Here is a 22,301-nt window from a genome sequence, read left to right on the forward strand (position 1 = left end):
AGAGATACAACTAGAGATATAACAACTATGTGCAATAGCAGAATTATCATTGCAGGAAGGGTAAAGTAAACGAAATTACTTTACACGTGTCGGTGGTAATTGATTGAACCATATTTGTATTAATGAGGTTTTAGAAAATCGATATATTTATAATTAGGCTTTCAGTTTGATACGAATTACATCCGCTATTTCTTATGTAAATATAAGTAAGTTGTGTAGGTGAAAATATTTTATAATTGTTTTGGCATTGATATAAATAGGAAACAATCCCCTAAATAGAGGTGAAACGAAAATCCATAAAATCCAATCCATTGGATATCCAATCTAATCCATGGATTATGGGCCGAATGGATTTTTAAATCCATGGTTTGGATTGGATGGATAATTTTTTTTAACTGGGAAATGGATATGGATTGCATGGATTTTTAAATCCATGGACTGGATGGATTGGATTTTTTATATATTCTGTAGCATGGATATGGATTGGATGGATTTTTTTCTGAATTTATGGGCAATCCGTGGATAATCCATGGATAATCCATGGGCATCCCACCTGGCTGATCAGCCACAAACTGCGACACGAGCGCATTCTCTTGTGAATATAGCTTACTGCCAAACGTAGAGCTAAACATTCAGCATCTGCTTGTAGTGCTTGTCACAATAAAAATTTTAACAACTGATATTTATTCGTAAAATCATTCGCCCATTTTAATAATAATAATAATAACCCGAACTACACAGGTAATATATAATTTCTTGTATAATGTAAGATTTTGTACTGAATTTTTTACAATATTCTACTTCATAGATCATGAGCGAACCTGAGAAAGAAGAAGTAATTTTCAAAAATAGTGGAAGCCAAGACCAATTGTTGGATCCAACAAGAGCAGAAACTCCTAGCTGCACCGACTCTTCAAAGGATGTCGATTCCTCACAGATTACAAAAACTGTGCTGGAAAGAATGTATCGGGACGGTAGTTCAAGAATAACTTTTGCTGAAAACAACACAACTAGGACGTCACCAGTTTGGAATAAATTCAAGATCGCTTTCTTCGATGATAAGCCTCTACAGTATGTTAAATGTAACAAATGCAGCCGATTCTATGGATGGAAAAAACAGGATGGGACCTCCACTTTGTCAAATCACTCAAAAACTTGTGATGGCTCCATGAAGACTGTTCCCAATAAAACCCCGTTAATAATTTCTAAATTATTACAACAACCACCAAAATCTGCCATCGAGGATTTAAATAAAGAAATTACCATAGGACTGGCGATGGATATTCGGCCACTTGCAACAATTGACGGAGATGGATTTAAACGAATATCGCAGGCTCTGATCAATTTTGGATCCAAATATGGTGCTCATCAAGCTGATTCAGTTTGCAGTCAAGAGTCACATTAAAGAAACACATGCATGAAACCGCAATAAATGTTAAAGAACGAGTAAAAAATCAAATTGAAACAGAAGCTCTTCTGACTGGCGACTATTTTTCTGTTACTTTTGACATGTGGTCGGACGCCTACCGCCAGAGACCATTTATATCAATAACACTGCACTATATCGACGACAATTTCAAAATTCAACATCCCTTAATCTGTGTAAAACAATTTATTATTGACGACGATGTTGGAGCCAAAAAGTCAACACAAAATATTCGAATCTTTTTGAAGAAATCCCTGTCTGAGTATTTCTTAGCCGATCGACTAGAAAACATTTTTAGCAACATGTCATCTGTAACTGATGGAGGTTCAAATTGTGTGGCTGTTTTTCCTCAACGATATTCATGTAAATGTCATGATCTGAATCTTGTACTGGAGTGGACATTTGAGAAGGAGGATGAAAAGCAAAACGCTATGATGAAATTAGAAGCAAAGAAAGCCGATTTGCAAAGCAAAATAAAAGAATTGGAAAATCTTCCGGCAAAAAATAAAGAACGAGAAAAGTTAGAACATCAGTTTGAAGATCTTGTTATTCCGAAGAAAAAAGAATTTATTTTGTCCAACTCCTGCCCCATAATTAAGTCTTCCCTTGTTAGCGTGAAACAATTAGTAACATATTTTAAGCAAACCGGCCTCAACAAACATTTAAAACAATCGCTGAAGCAAGATGTTACAACGCGTTGGAATAGCCACCTAATTATGCTGGAAAGTTATCAAAAGTCTCGAGAAGAAGTTCAACAAATTCTCTGCAAAAACAATCAACTTAATAAAATTCAAAATATTGACGATAATTTAGTTGATCAACTAGTCGAGGTTCTAAAGATTTTTAGAGAATGTACTGAATCACTGAGTAGCGATAAACATCCAACAATACATTTAGTTGCACAATGGAGAAATATTTTGTATACACAAATGCGTGCCAATGATGACGATCTGCAAGAAATCAAAAACGTTAAAATTCAACTTGTGATTTGTCTAGACGAATATTTTCAATTGAAAGATTTGCATTTGGGTGCAGCTATGTTAGACCCACGGTAAATTTTCAATCTGCAGTTTAACTTTCGTATTTATTCCATAGATCCGTAATTAATTATTTACTCAAATTGCAGATGCAGATCTCTTAGATTTGTCTCCGATGACCAACGAGGTATTGCAAAGACATTTATTTCCAGTTTATTTGATGTCATAAGAAATGAGACATTAATTGAGCCTGAAATAACTAATCAAACACCAAGTCAGGCAAAAAGATCTCGCTTTGCAGATCTGCAAGACACAGAAATTGAAGTGAACACAATGTCCTTTGATATCGAATTTCAACGCTATCTTGCCATACCAATATCAACCGAAGAAGGTACACTAATAAAATCTAGAAAACGAGAAAAATAGATTATTAAATTAACTAAGTACTACAATTGCTTTCTTCTAGATTTTGATTTGCTGACTTTTTGGCGACAATCTACACAACTTCCAGTTTTAAGAAAAGTAGCTGCAAGAATTCTTGGAATTCCAGCGTCACAGACATCAGATGAGAGAACTTTCTCTACTACTGGATTGACCATCACCAATCGACGAGCCGCCCTCAGTGGATCCACTGTATCCGATTTAACATGCATCAAATATAATATTTAATTGATAATTTTTATTCATATGTTGTATCCTATATTTTTTGTACTATTAACCTGCAAATAAATTAAGTTCAGATTGAATTTTGCATGTGCTCATTGGGGTGAATTAGTATTAGCGGGATTGACAAAAAGGAAAACAAGCTTTTCCATAAAGTGATACTCTCACTCGCAACTCTCACTCACGTAAATTTTTTTATTGAAAATGAATAATTGCTTTAATTGCGGCTCTGCGGAGCATAAAAACTATCAGTGCCCTTTACCAAAATCTAGCGGATCCGCTGAAATAAAAAAAAATCTACGAAAACAGTTTCGACAACAAAATCCTCAACAGCAACTGAAGAATATGAGCAAATATATGGAGAAAAAAGAAAATTTATCGTCCGTGTTAAGTGAAAGTGGAGCCTTTCCTATGCCGGTAATTATAAAATATAGCGAATTAAATTTTTCAATTTCATAATTGCTTTTTTTTAGTTTTACTTCCTCAAGAGCTTTAGGACAAAATGTTAGACAAATTGGTAGAAGTTGAACATTTATTCTACGTCTTTGATGAACCGATTGCAATTGTTGATGTCGACGATATTGGCAAGTCATGCATAGCTGTAAAGAATGACTTTGCAGAACTGCTACATGTCACCCAAGATTTATACTGCTATTATGTACAGGTCAGTAATTTATTGTTTTTAATAATTAATATCAAAAGTGTTTTATTTTACTTTAACTAGAGCAATATTTTCAGGTTACTCAAAATTTAAATGGATTACCTGCATCATCCTACCACATTCCTCCACTTGCAGAACAAAATATTTTAAAAGCACGTGTTGATATTTGCATAACTAACGATATTTGCATTCTCCAAAACAACGTGCAACAAATATTATCCAAACTTTCACAAGTGGTTATTTTTAAAAGTTTGTACAATTCTTCTGTTCTGGATCCAGAAAGTATTAAAAAGGTCAACGCTGATTTAGAAGATATAGATAATCGAATCCCATATCTTTCACGACTGTGCATTTCTGACGCCAACCATTTAAAGGCGGAATACTTGCGGATCCGCAACAGAATTTTGGAACTAGAGAGAAAGTCTTCTGTCCAAAATACTAGTAAAGAAATTAAGAAGGGTCTCGAGGGTATTGGTCTGGAACTAAAACAGGAAATAATTGAACTTAATGAAATGTGCGCAATGTTTTTACCTAACATAATAATTATTTAATTATAACGATGTTATTATTTTTAACGAACTTTATTTTATAAATTTCACTTACAGAAAAGATCCAGTTGAGTTTTTACACTACATTATCGAGAAGTATCCACCAAGAAAATCTATTAAAGGTTTCACTCTTGGCCATACAATTGGTATACGTGATTTGAACAAGACTTTTTATCGCAAATTGTTGCTACTGTACCATCCAGATAAGCAAGACGACTGTGATGAACGGTGGAAAGTAATAAGCGATGCAATTACTAAATGTATTACTGCTATATTTGCTACAATACTCTAAATTCTTGTGGATCCACAATTAGTTTAAAGTTTGGGTGATAAATTTTTAATTTGTTATAGATTAAATCAACCGTTTTGTTTATTTTATGTAGCTATTAATTATTTTTTGTATATTTGTTATAATACAATTAGCTTTATTGAATAATAAAACAACATTAATTCAAAATATATAAATATTACATATATACATATTCATGTATATGCTCAAAACTCACTAAAAATAATGATAAAAATTTCAGCTAATTGTATATGTACGTATGTAGTTAATATTTTTATTGATTAATTTTTCTTAAAAACCTCATTATGTATATTATTTGATTCATTTAATATGCTTAGTTTTTGGTATTTTTAATAAATTACTTTTACTTAGTTAAAATTATTAAGACCTTTTTTAATCCATGGATTAAATGGATTTTTCAATCCATGGATTGGATTGGATGGATAATTTTTCTAAATTGGGGAATGGATATGGATTGCATGGATTTTTAAATCCATGGATTGGATGGATTGGATTTTTTATATATTCTGTAGCATGGATATGGATTGGATGGATTTTTTTCTGAATTTATGGGCAATCCGTGGATAATCCATGGATAATCCATGGGCATCCCACCTGGCTGATCAGCCACAAACTGCGACACGAGCGCATTCTCTTGTGAATATAGCTTACTGCCAAACGTAGAGCTAAACATTCAGCATCTGCTTGTAGTGCTTGTCACAATAAAAATTTTAACAACTGATATTTATTCGTAAAATCATTCGCCCATTTTAATAATAATAATAATAACCCGAACTACACAGGTAATATATAATTTCTTGTATAATGTAAGATTTTGTACTGAATTTTTTACAATATTCTACTTCATAGATCATGAGCGAACCTGAGAAAGAAGAAGTAATTTTCAAAAATAGTGGAAGCCAAGACCAATTGTTGGATCCAACAAGAGCAGAAACTCCTAGCTGCACCGACTCTTCAAAGGATGTCGATTCCTCACAGATTACAAAAACTGTGCTGGAAAGAATGTATCGGGACGGTAGTTCAAGAATAACTTTTGCTGAAAACAACACAACTAGGACGTCACCAGTTTGGAATAAATTCAAGATCGCTTTCTTCGATGATAAGCCTCTACAGTATGTTAAATGTAACAAATGCAGCCGATTCTATGGATGGAAAAAACAGGATGGGACCTCCACTTTGTCAAATCACTCAAAAACTTGTGATGGCTCCATGAAGACTGTTCCCAATAAAACCCCGTTAATAATTTCTAAATTATTACAACAACCACCAAAATCTGCCATCGAGGATTTAAATAAAGAAATTACCATAGGACTGGCGATGGATATTCGGCCACTTGCAACAATTGACGGAGATGGATTTAAACGAATATCGCAGGCTCTGATCAATTTTGGATCCAAATATGGTGCTCATCAAGCTGATTCAGTTTGCAGTCAAGAGTCACATTAAAGAAACACATGCATGAAACCGCAATAAATGTTAAAGAACGAGTAAAAAATCAAATTGAAACAGAAGCTCTTCTGACTGGCGACTATTTTTCTGTTACTTTTGACATGTGGTCGGACGCCTACCGCCAGAGACCATTTATATCAATAACACTGCACTATATCGACGACAATTTCAAAATTCAACATCCCTTAATCTGTGTAAAACAATTTATTATTGACGACGATGTTGGAGCCAAAAAGTCAACACAAAATATTCGAATCTTTTTGAAGAAATCCCTGTCTGAGTATTTCTTAGCCGATCGACTAGAAAACATTTTTAGCAACATGTCATCTGTAACTGATGGAGGTTCAAATTGTGTGGCTGTTTTTCCTCAACGATATTCATGTAAATGTCATGATCTGAATCTTGTACTGGAGTGGACATTTGAGAAGGAGGATGAAAAGCAAAACGCTATGATGAAATTAGAAGCAAAGAAAGCCGATTTGCAAAGCAAAATAAAAGAATTGGAAAATCTTCCGGCAAAAAATAAAGAACGAGAAAAGTTAGAACATCAGTTTGAAGATCTTGTTATTCCGAAGAAAAAAGAATTTATTTTGTCCAACTCCTGCCCCATAATTAAGTCTTCCCTTGTTAGCGTGAAACAATTAGTAACATATTTTAAGCAAACCGGCCTCAACAAACATTTAAAACAATCGCTGAAGCAAGATGTTACAACGCGTTGGAATAGCCACCTAATTATGCTGGAAAGTTATCAAAAGTCTCGAGAAGAAGTTCAACAAATTCTCTGCAAAAACAATCAACTTAATAAAATTCAAAATATTGACGATAATTTAGTTGATCAACTAGTCGAGGTTCTAAAGATTTTTAGAGAATGTACTGAATCACTGAGTAGCGATAAACATCCAACAATACATTTAGTTGCACAATGGAGAAATATTTTGTATACACAAATGCGTGCCAATGATGACGATCTGCAAGAAATCAAAAACGTTAAAATTCAACTTGTGATTTGTCTAGACGAATATTTTCAATTGAAAGATTTGCATTTGGGTGCAGCTATGTTAGACCCACGGTAAATTTTCAATCTGCAGTTTAACTTTCGTATTTATTCCATAGATCCGTAATTAATTATTTACTCAAATTGCAGATGCAGATCTCTTAGATTTGTCTCCGATGACCAACGAGGTATTGCAAAGACATTTATTTCCAGTTTATTTGATGTCATAAGAAATGAGACATTAATTGAGCCTGAAATAACTAATCAAACACCAAGTCAGGCAAAAAGATCTCGCTTTGCAGATCTGCAAGACACAGAAATTGAAGTGAACACAATGTCCTTTGATATCGAATTTCAACGCTATCTTGCCATACCAATATCAACCGAAGAAGGTACACTAATAAAATCTAGAAAACGAGAAAAATAGATTATTAAATTAACTAAGTACTACAATTGCTTTCTTCTAGATTTTGATTTGCTGACTTTTTGGCGACAATCTACACAACTTCCAGTTTTAAGAAAAGTAGCTGCAAGAATTCTTGGAATTCCAGCGTCACAGACATCAGATGAGAGAACTTTCTCTACTACTGGATTGACCATCACCAATCGACGAGCCGCCCTCAGTGGATCCACTGTATCCGATTTAACATGCATCAAATATAATATTTAATTGATAATTTTTATTCATATGTTGTATCCTATATTTTTTGTACTATTAACCTGCAAATAAATTAAGTTCAGATTGAATTTTGCATGTGCTCATTGGGGTGAATTAGTATTAGCGGGATTGACAAAAAGGAAAACAAGCTTTTCCATAAAGTGATACTCTCACTCGCAACTCTCACTCACGTAAATTTTTTTATTGAAAATGAATAATTGCTTTAATTGCGGCTCTGCGGAGCATAAAAACTATCAGTGCCCTTTACCAAAATCTAGCGGATCCGCTGAAATAAAAAAAAATCTACGAAAACAGTTTCGACAACAAAATCCTCAACAGCAACTGAAGAATATGAGCAAATATATGGAGAAAAAAGAAAATTTATCGTCCGTGTTAAGTGAAAGTGGAGCCTTTCCTATGCCGGTAATTATAAAATATAGCGAATTAAATTTTTCAATTTCATAATTGCTTTTTTTTAGTTTTACTTCCTCAAGAGCTTTAGGACAAAATGTTAGACAAATTGGTAGAAGTTGAACATTTATTCTACGTCTTTGATGAACCGATTGCAATTGTTGATGTCGACGATATTGGCAAGTCATGCATAGCTGTAAAGAATGACTTTGCAGAACTGCTACATGTCACCCAAGATTTATACTGCTATTATGTACAGGTCAGTAATTTATTGTTTTTAATAATTAATATCAAAAGTGTTTTATTTTACTTTAACTAGAGCAATATTTTCAGGTTACTCAAAATTTAAATGGATTACCTGCATCATCCTACCACATTCCTCCACTTGCAGAACAAAATATTTTAAAAGCACGTGTTGATATTTGCATAACTAACGATATTTGCATTCTCCAAAACAACGTGCAACAAATATTATCCAAACTTTCACAAGTGGTTATTTTTAAAAGTTTGTACAATTCTTCTGTTCTGGATCCAGAAAGTATTAAAAAGGTCAACGCTGATTTAGAAGATATAGATAATCGAATCCCATATCTTTCACGACTGTGCATTTCTGACGCCAACCATTTAAAGGCGGAATACTTGCGGATCCGCAACAGAATTTTGGAACTAGAGAGAAAGTCTTCTGTCCAAAATACTAGTAAAGAAATTAAGAAGGGTCTCGAGGGTATTGGTCTGGAACTAAAACAGGAAATAATTGAACTTAATGAAATGTGCGCAATGTTTTTACCTAACATAATAATTATTTAATTATAACGATGTTATTATTTTTAACGAACTTTATTTTATAAATTTCACTTACAGAAAAGATCCAGTTGAGTTTTTACACTACATTATCGAGAAGTATCCACCAAGAAAATCTATTAAAGGTTTCACTCTTGGCCATACAATTGGTATACGTGATTTGAACAAGACTTTTTATCGCAAATTGTTGCTACTGTACCATCCAGATAAGCAAGACGACTGTGATGAACGGTGGAAAGTAATAAGCGATGCAATTACTAAATGTATTACTGCTATATTTGCTACAATACTCTAAATTCTTGTGGATCCACAATTAGTTTAAAGTTTGGGTGATAAATTTTTAATTTGTTATAGATTAAATCAACCGTTTTGTTTATTTTATGTAGCTATTAATTATTTTTTGTATATTTGTTATAATACAATTAGCTTTATTGAATAATAAAACAACATTAATTCAAAATATATAAATATTACATATATACATATTCATGTATATGCTCAAAACTCACTAAAAATAATGATAAAAATTTCAGCTAATTGTATATGTACGTATGTAGTTAATATTTTTATTGATTAATTTTTCTTAAAAACCTCATTATGTATATTATTTGATTCATTTAATATGCTTAGTTTTTGGTATTTTTAATAAATTACTTTTACTTAGTTAAAATTATTAAGACCTTTTTTAATCCATGGATTAAATGGATTTTTCAATCCATGGATTGGATTGGATGGATAATTTTTCTAAATTGGGGAATGGATATGGATTGCATGGATTTTTAAATCCATGGATTGGATGGATTGGATTTTTTATATATTCTGTAACATGGATATGGATTGGATGGATTTTTTATATTCTGTCGTATGGATATGGATTGCATGGATTTTTAAATCCATGGATTGGATGGATTGGATTTTTTATATATTCTGTAACATGGATATGGATTGGATGGATTTTTTATATTCTGTCGTATGGATATGGATTGTATGGATTTTTAAATCCATGGATATGGATTGGATTGGATTGCAATTTGGTCAATCCATTTCACCTCATGTATGTATGAAACCAATAGTACGAGGTGCCAGGAAATGTTATTTTATTAAATTTTTATTACGCTTAATTTTACGTATAAGAACTGGGAAGGGTTCCAAATAAATACAAATAATATTACAACCATAAGTATTAATGTAAATCCTCCTCAACCATATTAGCAAAGATAAGCTTACATAAATGAAATGTATAAAGTAATGAATATTTCGAGTTATCAACAAAGTCGCCAGGGCGTACATATTGTATGCAAATATTATGCGTCTCCAATTGATTTACATAAAGTTATATAGATACATATTTGCTCTTCATATCCGCTTCCTTTGGGTATCTGTCGCGTGAATAAACATGCTAAATATCAAATGAACCTACATACAATCATGATGGAAACACACTTAAAATTCGATGGTGTGAAGTATCAGACTCCGATTTAGTTGAAACTTTTAAATTATGGGCATAGGTCGATACAATCAACGTCGCGATGGATGAAGTTTGTGAAAATATTTTAAATCAAAGCCAAGAAACGGGTTACTGCCTTGGTAAATATTGCCATCTTTCTCAACTTTGATCCCAAATGTTTGGGTAAATTCTAACCATGGCACAAATCGCCTCAAGAAACATTGGTTGGCCAGCGTATACATTACTTTTAGAGTTCGTAATGATGACCGTCTAAAGTTATTTTAGTTTTGCTTATTGTTTTAATTGGTTATTTCAAAATTTTCTTGCTCAGTTACTTTTACTTTGCCTAGTAAATAGATCTAATTATTATTCGGTGTTCGGAGGCCAATAAGATAATTATTTTAATCTTCCGCATAACCCAGCCTATGCACGTATTCATAGTCATGTGAGTATTGCAAACCTTGCTATTCATGGAAATATCTTGGTACGTTAGAGAAATAATTTTTTAGAGTATTGTTTAACCTTTGTATTGATTATTTATACGTGTCTAAATTCTGAGTATAATTCATTAAACTTGTTTCATTTTCGCCTATCATTTGCTATCAGTAAATCCAGACGTTCCAACTTTTCCGTTTTGACGCAAAACTAATCAATGTAAATCGTAAGGATGTATTCAACCCATTTCCTCCCCTTCATCGTACAGCATTATCGCATTTGCCAGAAAATATTTAAATATTATCCATTTCAATTCCACCCTAAATTAAAACGATTCGTTTGCATAAATATTTCACCCCATGGAGAAAAGATGTTAAAACTGCTTTACCTAGTTATGCTTTCATACACACTGTCCGTCTCAACTCACCTAGGTTTCGCGTCGATGCCATTAGCTACGAAGATTCAAGGATTCGTCTTCTGTTTAATATTTCTTATAATAATGGGCTCCTCTTGGGCTTGGAATGTTTTAGACAAGGCTCAAATACAAATGATCAATACTTGCTTGGATTTCGAGGAAAAAGTACGGAAAGGTATGTAGATGTATCATTTCGTAGAGTTTTGCATCCTTATTTTACCAATTTTATAAGAAAACCTTAAAGATTATCATAAATTTTGGTAAGACTAAAGAATTTATTGGTTTTGAAAAAATATTTAGAGGAGAACGTCAAACCTTCCAAACAAGCCAAAGCAATGCTTATCTTTCTCCACATGCTGAAACACTCTTACTACTTGAACCCGTTAGCAATACTTGGAATGATTTTGTTTGATCCTTGTACCCCTCCGTTCCTATTATCAATGACACCCAGCTGCTCATCAATCCGGTGGAATGGACTGGTCATACTGATCCCACTTTTTGAGACATACATCTGCTCTTGCTTCTTCTGCATTGGAACGACAGGAATCGTGTACAATTTTTTCGCCGGAATTAGCTCGCTCTTGAATTACTTTCAGATGCTCGACAGGTAAAATCAGTATGAACACAAAAATATTTTTCTACCAAATGGTCAAACTTCTTTGAACTCTTGCACCTCATATTGATAAGCACTAACTTTTGTTATGCTCAGGAAAATATTGGAAACTGCCACAACGACCGGGCACGAATCATGCGTTCAAAGATACCGCATGATTCAACTAATTGAGAAAATAATGAATGCATTTCTCATGGAGAAGGTTGCTCCTTCCCTTGTTTGCGGGATGCCACTGCTGCAAATTGTTCTGCAGTACGTGACCATCACGATGTGTGGCGAAATTTCAATGCCGGTCTTTCTCATGTTCCCTATGACCATGGTGAACGCGATAGTAAATAATATACTCATCTTCACTCTGGCGTCGTGGGTCTTGAATTCGTCTGTGAGGTCTCTGAAGAAATTGGAAATGAGGATTTTGCAGAATACGAAGCGGTCCGTGATACGAAAGCAGTTGGGATCGTGCGGAAAGCTTAAGATAAAATTTGGGTCGAATTTTATCGACAGTGGGACACCGTTGGTGATACAGGATTTTTGTTTGAATCAAACCATGTCGCTGATTCTAATAAGGGAAGGCAAACAAGTATAGTTCCAATTAAGTACGTTTGCATATGTACATCTTGATGAAATAAAAAAACTCAGTGTAGTCAATATCTTGGTTATTATTATATTTGTGATGCCGTAAGTTGTATCAAGTTCAAGAGTAAAATTACAAATTATATTTAGCATACTTTATGGGAAGAAATATATTTTTGAAATATGCTACTATTTTTTAAATAAGTTTCAAATTTATTATATAATTGTTAGTTATATTAGGAAAATGTTGTATTGTATGTAAGGGTTAGCCGAATACGTTGTGTTCTACTGGGAAATACATAATGTATTTGTTTTAATTACAATATGGAATAATAACATTAATTGTATGACTAAGTATGCAAGTTTTCAGTTTCGTTGATATTTATTCCCACTCAAAGTCGAATCCCGTCCTGGTGTCGGTGCTATCAGAATTAAATCTAATCAAGCCAAGACCTTCGGGTAATGTAAGACTTGGTGGAATAGTTGTTCCACAAAACCTAGAAAAAAAACAAAATAATAGTTTGTTCTAGACTAATTTTCTTAATTGACAAAGAGACATGTGAACTTGTATGTAAAGTTCGAATAAATTGTTGGCACACTGTTGGTTATGGATATGATGTATGTATCATATTATTTTTTACACAAGGTTCTCGAATTTGTAGGTTTATCTAACCAAGGAAACGTACATACACTATGTGCCTACTTTCTAAACCCTACCACCCCATCGTTACTCGTTCCACCCCCTTTTTATATACGGCGGAAATGAACCTGTCACTCAAAACTTCACCCTCCCAGCCCCCTCAGCAGTGACATATGTACATTTGTATATCGACAAGCCCTGGCGATAACATTGGTGCTACATCGTATCATTTATGTGTATATAGATAGATATATTCAATATTTTTAATAGCATAAGTTTAGAATAACCTATACAGACAAAAACTTACCTCGCAACTTCGCTGAACTGATTGTTAAACCAGGTGTAGGTTCGGACGCTGTCAAAGTTACAGTCCGCATTATACTCGACATCCACCCGGGTAAATCGTAACGTGGGTTGAGACGGGGTCGAGGGGCAGAGTGTGAACCAGTCGATAACACTGTTGTTGTACTGCCCTCCACCCACAGGGTAGCTGTAATTGCCCTTCACTCCGGTCAAAGCCGCGAGGCCGGTCAACATTTGATAATTGTCTGGACCGCTGGAGAAAAACTGGAGGCTGAATCCCATCCTGGGAGCGTGGCCGACGTTTAAAGTGATAAAAACGTTTTTCGAAGGGAGTGTGTAATTCTGCCCAACGGTTGTCCTTAAGTAGAAAAAAAATATTCAAGAATCACGTACACACATCGTAAAAACTTTTGAAATCTGTATGTTTTTAATTGTTTCTCGGTTCTGGGAATTTATTTTACAATTCTTGCTGATGAATGTGGATGGTAATTTTAAAAAATAAACATTCCAGATTTCTAAATTTTTTAAGGGAGAGATCTCAAGTTTCACTGATGTAGGACTTGATAACTCGTCGCCTAAATTTTCAAACTTAACACATTTTTCAAGATTTAGAGGCTGTGGGAATTTATTTTAAAATTTTGCTAGACATATTTTTAAAGCGTGTTATTTCCAATTTTCTAAAAATATGCAGCCCCGCTTTTGACAGTTTTCGAAGACGATTATATGGTTAAGGTTCTAATTTGTCGCCACCCGAATGTTAAAATGAGTTCGAAATTGTTCGTAGTTGTGCAGGGAGGTGGAATTAGACATTCGGCGGGGCTATGCAAATATTTATAATTTCGTTTCTCATTTTGTTCAACTTACACCCTCGTTTGAGCTCCCGGACCTGCCGCTGCGTACCCGAAATCGGTCAAATACAAGCCATCCGACTCTTTAAGGCCGGAAGAGACGAGGACGAATCGCTGATTTTGAGCGGGAGCCTTCAAAGTCCAAATGCAGCGCATGTCAGCTCGAATAGAACCTCCCACTTGGAAGTTGATTGTTCCCGAGGAGGCCACAATGTAACCACCGCATGTTGTAACTAAAATGTTTGAAAACATGTGCCACATAACGGTAAGAATTTGTTTGGAAAAATTCCATATCTTAACTTTACACACGTATAATTACTAAATATATTTTCACAAAATTCAATGTGGGAAACTCAAAACAACCAAACTTTTATGTACCAGATCTGTTTCAAACAGCCAAAAATTCTCAGATTTACTCATTACGAGTTCGTAATATAATTTGCCAATTATTTACATACGAGCCTCAGAGAAATATGTATGTAAATCTTCAATGCAAAAATTTTATGCGAACTTTCAAACTTTTGTGTTTTCAAATGTGACGAACTTGTGGTAAAACACTGTAATTTCAATTCTGAAATGTATATACCTGTCTCAACTGGGACTGGATCCTCGGGCCGGTTATTCTGGAAGATTTCTGGAGCACCTTGTAAAGAACGGATTAACGAAACGAAAAATTAATACAAGTTCAATCTAATTAGATATAATTCATATTTAAGAACTGATTAAAAACAAGGAAAAATTTTCAAAAAACCTATGTACCCCGTGCCAGCATGGCTATGAATAAGAAACCAACGGAGAGATACATGACTGACTAATTGCACTTCACTGCATGCTCTAATTACAAGATGATAGATACCTCGTCCCAAATTTATACCTGTAAATATGTATGCAACAGCGTACATATGTACGTGTCATGGCGTAATTGATTTTCCCTTTTATCATCTCCCATTATCAGACTAATTGAATAGATATGTATTTATGACCTTAGTTATTGCGTCGTGTCCAGCCCAGGTGGGTAAGAGATTTTTATACCAATTCAACTGTATTGATTGACTGACGGGTCTTTTTATATTAAAAATGAGCTGATACCAACGCATGTATGACAATGAGGTGTACACTCTTAGCAAAACGGTATTGAATCATCACCAAACGGAGTGCATATATGACTTAACCAAATTGTGATAATATTTACCCCACATTGTGATAAATCTTCCCCACAATGTGTAAACTTAACACTAGATAGTGAGGATTTAACACATTGTGGGGAACATTTATCACAATGTGGGGTAAATATTATCACAATTTGGTTAAGTCATATATGCACTCCGTTTGGTGATGATTCAATTAAATTCAATACCATTTTGCTAAGAGTGTATGTATGTATGTACATACATAACAAATTTTGCAACAAATTTTTTAATTAGGTCACAACTGCTTGTATCTATTGGGAACTTATTTAATGGAAATCTAATTATAGTCTATTTGGCACTTTAACGTGCACTTGTATTAGGGTTTGAGTTGAATTGCTGTGTCTCAACTTTCCCTTCTTCCATGTATTCAAGTGATGATTTTGAAATGTATTCATCTCCTTGGGTTTTTTAAAATATGAAGATTTTAATGTATCTTAAAATGGCTAATTTTTAGGATTGAGAAGTTAGGAGTCTAGAATTTTGATTTTTTTCTTAAATGAGGAAATATTTACTTTTTACAGATTATTTTTCATCTATTTCATATTTATGCAAGAAAAAAATCAAAATTTTATAGTCGTAACTTTGTAAATCTAAAAATTATTGATTTTTAGGTGCATTAAAATCTTCATATTGTAAAAAACCCACAGAGATGAACAAGTTTCAAAATCCCCATTTGAATATATGGAAGAAGGGAAAGATAGATACAATAATTCAAATTAAAAACCCGCATACTGGGGCATACAATGCCACCTTAAAGATGTATTTACATACATTACTTTTTGATTGCTAATGTAATGTTTACTAACAAATAATCAAATTGATTATTTGATCAAATTACTTTCTGGCATTGATGACAGCCACATTTGTGTGTTACCTGTCCATGGAAGCTAAATACATGCATAAATATGTACATACGTAGAAGTACATATGTGGTCTCTGTAAATTAGGTAAACGCTGAGCATGCTGAAAATTTATGTATTCATTAGGAAAACGAACCTTCATCAGAGTGCTACCTATTTATTTTGGAGAGGCAAAAATTTGCATTAAAATTTGCCGTTGTTTGCCTATTCCTAGACATTTAATATATATTTACATGGGAAATTCAATAACAAGAAGAGTTTGAATAAACCTAAGTAAATATGTGCAAATTCCTCCCACATTAATCAAACCGGACTAAAGACATGCCTGGCTTGCTTTTCCTGGTGGAATAATATTTACTTGGCTGATAATATGTTCCTCAATTCTGGAAAACCTTTTCATATTTGATGAGGCCCACGATTTACAAGTATTTGCCAAATCCTATTTATTTCGGGTAAATACATATCTACATTCATCGACTTCTATGCTGAACGAATACATACATGCATCCGCCACCACTGATTTGCATAATTTATTTTGCATTCGAATAAAGGGGGAATTCGTCTTGTAAAACACTTTAATCAAAATCTACCTAGAACCCATGCATATTAAGTATTTATTACGTATGTAGCTCTTAACAATTTAAGTTCTTAGTCCACCTTAAGTCTTTTTTCAAAACAAAGGGCTTGTAAAACCTTACAAAATGATTGTCCTCAATCTCCGATTTAACCCGGCTTCAAATAAAAATTGCTTCTTCCTTTGTCCCCTCCCCTATATTCCTACCTCTCAAGGAAACCCCGATTCGGTACAAAGTTCGGCATGAATCACTTTCGAATCACCCGGTTCCTCTCACTGTATTCGCCTTATTCACGATTTTCCTCCCAGTTAGTTCAATGTATCATATAACTCGGCCAAATTTGGATATCACGACGAAAGCGTCGATCACACTTTTCGGATCAATTCTGCCCATCGGAATATCAATGACGGTGACAAGTTTTTATGTAAATGTGGAAAAAATAGTGACTCTACTTAACTTCGTATTAATTTACGAACAAAATCTGTGGCGCACAGAAAACCCCCGGGAGATTCGAGTTTATCAAAAAATAGTGAAAGCTATCGTGATCCTGTTGGGGTTGGTGGCGTCACTCGTATCTCCAATTTTGCTCATTTTAATAAATATTATAGAACCAGAACGAGCCCCATTTATCGGTTCTTTGATTCAGGCGGGAAGTAGAATGGAATATGTTTTGGGGCATACTGTCGCAATTATTGGGCAAGGGTGGATCTACTACTGGTTAGCAAGTGGGCTTTGTATGGCGATATTTAACATCTTTACTGTCTCCGTTTTTTCCATGTTGGTCTGCCTTGTGAAAATCAGAAGGTGAGCTTACGTGGTGTAGCCGATGAACGACTTAACAGAGAATTTTATAAAGAATTTTTATTTTTATATTTATTTTTAAGAATTTTTGACTAAACTTTCTATGATGAATTATGTAAGTTACTGTTTTTTTTACGTAACATCACGCATTTTTCGTGCTTTTGCGAACACAAATTTGACTTAAGATTTTAAAACTTTGATTACATCTCCATGAAGTGTAATTATTATGCACGAATGGCTAAAGTCACTCTATTTTTAGTTATTTAAATAGTAGTTATTTTATTTCATTTTGAATGAATATATTTTACACGTTTTAAGACGAAACGGTAAAATAAAGTAGAAGCAACGTTTAAATTTCCGGTCCAAAAGCGTTAAATTCCTGCATATGTATCACTAAAATGACAAACTTTCCCTTGTTCTTTACAGCTGGACGAAATCCACAATTTCAAAATTTTTACCGGCAGCAATTTTAAGCAAACAGTTGAGAAAGTATAACGAATTAAGGATAATCTCAAGTCAAATTAGCGCCTCCTTCCGAGCCATGTTTCTTACCTGCTTAGTTCTCCTTTTCGCCGATGCAAATATTCTGAGCACCTTCATCTCCATTTCGTATCTCCGAGATGGGAACCTGTTGAATAATTTGGGCCATCTTTTCTTCTTTTTGATCAGCTTGGAAACCTATTTGGCGACGCTCTGCTTGGGAACGTTGTCCGGAAAGGTGAGCAAGGTTTCCATCCAATTCCTGCAAAACCTGGAGAAACGTGGTGGCGCAGAGTCGGGGCATGATCACTTTCTACAAGCGAAGATTAGAGCCTGTGCTCCGATCAAGATTCATTTTGGGGATAACTTTTTCACTATTTTAACACCTCTAGTAATAATTGGGGTTTGTGTCAAGTGGACGGTTAAATTGCTTCTGATCAAGACGGGGTGCTAGGGCATTTTCGGTACATACATAAGCACGATGCAGGGTGAGGAAATACCCTGGGTTTACTATTGAAAGCAAATTCCTAGGGGTCTTACCTGGGTTTTGAGGGTGGTCGTGGTTTCGAGGTTTTTAGGGTATTCTGGGCAGTCGAGGTTTTTGGGGGTAAACTGAGTCTGTGTCTCGTGTATCAAAAAACATCTGTTTTCAGCAATTTCTCAACGAAGCTGCTTATCAATTCAATTTTAATAACTTATTAAATTGTAGAATTGCTAGTAAAACCCTGTTAGCATGTTTTATAAAATTTGAAAACTCCGACTATATGAAGGGGATTGTTCCAATTTGCTACGCCAAAACCTACTAAAACCCACAAAACTCCAATGCCCCAAAAACCCCTGGAAGCATACGCAGGTACGATGCATGGTAATTAACCGTAAAACTTAATTTTTACAGAGGTTTAACTTTACGACAGAAACGTGACGTAGCGAATTTTTACTTAATTTCATCTTACAAAATCACATTTCAATAAAAAATACTCAAACCCCAGGTTAATACGACTTTTGGTTGGCACACAATGAAGGGGTATGTGTAAAAGATGTAATGATTCCCTTAGAGGTACCCTTGATATGTGGAGTTTTTTTATCACACATTTTTTGCATTGTTTGGACCTACTTCACTAGCAAATGATAAAAATTATCAAAATTTAAATACAAATGTGTCAAGAGGAGAAAAAAGTCCTCGTTATAGTTAAATAAATATGTTTATGTAATTGTATGTATATTGCATTATCATAATGCAATATTGCAAAATGCCATTATGCAATATTGTTGCATACAATATGAAAAATATTTACACTATGTAAAATATGTTCACATATTTTTGAAAAAAAATATTTATACCCATGGGTATAAATATTTTTTTCCAAATTATGAATGACTAAATAAGGAATGCATATTTTTTCAAGGCTTTGAATGAAGTAAATTTGAATGCATAAATATTTTTTGAACACATATGTATGATTATGCAATAGAATAAAATATTTAATACAATGCTATCCGCGTATACATACATATGTACATATGGGATGCACATTAATGAGAATTGCAATTTATTTACGCCTGTATTTATATGATTTTACCTTCATGGGCCCATAAGCGGCATCAAAAGGATATCAATAAATATATTCATTCATTCATTAAGTAATGAGAATTGCATGAGTTACACGTGCATGCATATGAAAACAGAAAAGCTGCTCGAACATAGAAAAGCTCTTTGTCGGATCCCCCGTTTTGTTCCCTGAAATTTTTTTAACTTGTAAATTTATCCGTAGTCAATCCCAATAATAAATTTTCACGATATTCTCATAATTCAACGCAAAAAGGATGTTTGTAGATTGAAGGAAGTTCAAGGAAAAATAAATTTTCTCTTAAAAATAATGTTTCCTGTTTGAAACGTAAATTTAATGCACTCTAAAAATTCTAAATTGTGGAAATCCAGAGCAAATTAACTTTCTGGATTTAGTAAGTGTACATACATACATTTTACTTAATTTAGAATTCAGAGGCCTTTTAGTTTGTAGTTTTCGAAAAGGCAACATTACTTTTAAGAGTGTTCAATTTGAGCAAAATATATAAAATTTTAAAGGCGATTATATTTTCATAGGTACATACATAAAATGTCTAAAGAAGAAGGTGTGTTTTTAAAATCCCCGAAAAATGGTACGGGACACATTTTGCAAGATTTACTTTCCTCGACGGCAGTCCTTCTCAAGGGGGCAAATTTTGCCCCCCGTTCACGACCCGGGGACAACTTTGTCCTGAAAGAGGAGGATAATTCATCCCCAGAATTAAGGTCGTCCTGTTCCATCTGCGCCGAATCTGGGATAAATCTGGGCCCTCTCGCCGTCCAAGAAATGGAAATTCTTTCCAAGTTCAAAATTATAAGTGAGGATCAAATTTCCGAAAATCATGCTGCACTATTTTGTTGCAAAATCTGCTCCTCCGTGATCCTCTCGTTGGCAAATTTGACCTCGCAGATCGAAAAGATCACAATTTCTTTACGGGCCGTCATTTCCAGCAGGAACGGGCTGCTGTTCAATAAATTGCGAAATGAATCCAAAATTAATGGTAAGGAACAATCTCTAATTAACCCTTTAACATGTATGATTAACAAGAAGAAAATGCGTTAAATTGGGGAAGCCATAAGCATGTTGTGGTAATGGCGCAGGGCAGGAGGAGAAATTCAGGAGTTTTAATAAAACTCGAAAAACTGAAAAATCAAAAATCTAACATTGCGTTGTATATGGAAATATCCAAATTTTTTGGAAGAAAATCTTCAAATTTAGCATTGTGTTGGCATAGGAGAAATCCCTCAAAATTGAAATAAATTTGAGGTCGCGGAGAGAAAAAGGTGAAAATCAATGACCTCCTAGAAACGACAATTGTCTTCCTTCCGCGCCACGATTTTTTAGGACGACTTTTGTCTTACTCCTGAATTAAACCATTTCTTACAAAACGACAATTGTCGTCGTTACAGTTTAAAAAGTTAATCAATCTCTCTAATTAAGTAATGATGAATCGTGTTAAATTAAACTAATTAAATTTACGTCATGTAACGCAGAATTGTCTGGAAAAGTGGGGTCTCCCCCGGCCGACCTGATTTTCAACAACGATGACGACCAACAATTACCTGGGGACATTGAAGAGGAAGAATTACTGGTAAAAATCGAGCCAATCGACGAAGACGACGACGACCGTGACGAAATCATGTCGGATCCTCTCAGGTCACAAAGGGACGATGACGATGACGACTTTTCAGCCTCGGAATCTGAATCGAAATCCATGTCGGACAGTGAAGATGACTCAGACCTTGCAAATTCCAGTGGATCGAAATCGATTTTGTTGTGCAAAATGTGTGGTCCTAAGGTCACATTTTCCTCGCATGATGCTCTCGTACGCCACATGAACAATAAGAATATTCATCCAGCCATTTCCGGTGAGTTTTATCGATGTGAAGTGTAGGGGTCCGATTTTGTTGAAATTTTTGAATTATGTATCTATGAAGTGCAACTGAATAAAGTTAAAGCCTCTTGCGGAGGTTTGAGCGATAGCCAAATTTGGCAAAATATTTGAGGTAAAAGTTGGAATGATTTTTAGCCATGGGAAGAAGCAAGGTCCCATTCCTCTGACCAAAACAGTAAAAATCGCTTATTTTGAAAGTTTGGGCTTTAATATTTTGGAACGAATGAAAAAATTCAAAAATTCCAAGAAACTTCAGGCGATAACATTGTTCTCAGGAATGTTTATGGAAATTTTTACACATTTTTATGTATAATTATACATAAAAATGTAGGAATGACGTAGGAATTCCTACGTCAAGTTTTTTTCATTTAGTTGGTGAGAATTATGCCTATTGATTATCATTCCAATATGCAGTTAATCAAGTTAGTTATGTGTATGTATTTAAGTAACACAAATTAATATCGCTAATTTTACTTTTATGTAGATCCGCCTTCTACGGTAGACAGTATAGCAGTCGATGGCAAGGGAAACACAAATGACGAGGAACATCGATCAATTGACGAACAACAAATCAAGTCAATTGATGATGTTACCAATTACGTTGTTGCTCCTCTGCAAGAAATTGAAAATATAAAGACAGAGCTTAAAAGTAAGAATATCAGCCTGGGGTGTGCCTCATGAAATTAGTAAATTCCAGTGATTAATGGCACAAATTTGATTATTATCCTTGTAAAGATTTACAGTTAACCGTAGCGGGAAAC

At 34.3% G+C, this 22,301-nt stretch overlaps 1 protein-coding gene across 1 annotated transcript; it reads right to left on the bottom strand.

Annotated features, from left to right (window-relative positions):
- Positions 1-12,458: 12,458 nt before the first annotated feature.
- On the bottom strand, positions 12,459-15,054 carry LOC110861706 (CUB domain-containing protein 2). Its single transcript, XM_022110832.2, has 5 exons — positions 14,932-15,054; positions 14,759-14,815; positions 14,189-14,405; positions 13,329-13,682; positions 12,459-12,878 (listed from the first exon to the last, which is right to left on the bottom strand). The coding sequence occupies exons 1-5, from the start codon at positions 14,975-14,977 to the stop codon at positions 12,764-12,766; spliced, it is 789 nt and encodes a 262-aa protein (XP_021966524.1). The 5' UTR covers positions 14,978-15,054; the 3' UTR covers positions 12,459-12,763.
- Positions 15,055-22,301: the final 7,247 nt, after the last annotated feature.

This window comes from Folsomia candida, unplaced genomic scaffold, assembly GCF_002217175.1.
Source record: "Folsomia candida strain VU population unplaced genomic scaffold, ASM221717v1 Fcan01_Sc044, whole genome shotgun sequence".
NCBI lineage: Eukaryota > Metazoa > Arthropoda > Collembola > Entomobryomorpha > Isotomidae > Folsomia > Folsomia candida.

Excerpts from the sequence above, each read along its gene's own strand:
- LOC110861706 (XM_022110832.2), bottom strand. The coding sequence starts at position 14,977 with ATGTATCTCTCCGTTGGTTTCTTATTCATAGCCATGCTGGCACGGG. Across the intron at positions 14,816-14,931 it reads CATAGCCATGCTGGCACGGG|GTGCTCCAGAAATCTTCCAG; the intron begins GTACATAGGTTT and ends GTTCTTTACAAG. Across the intron at positions 14,406-14,758 it reads TCCAGTCCCAGTTGAGACAG|TTACAACATGCGGTGGTTAC; the intron begins GTATATACATTT and ends CAAACATTTTAG.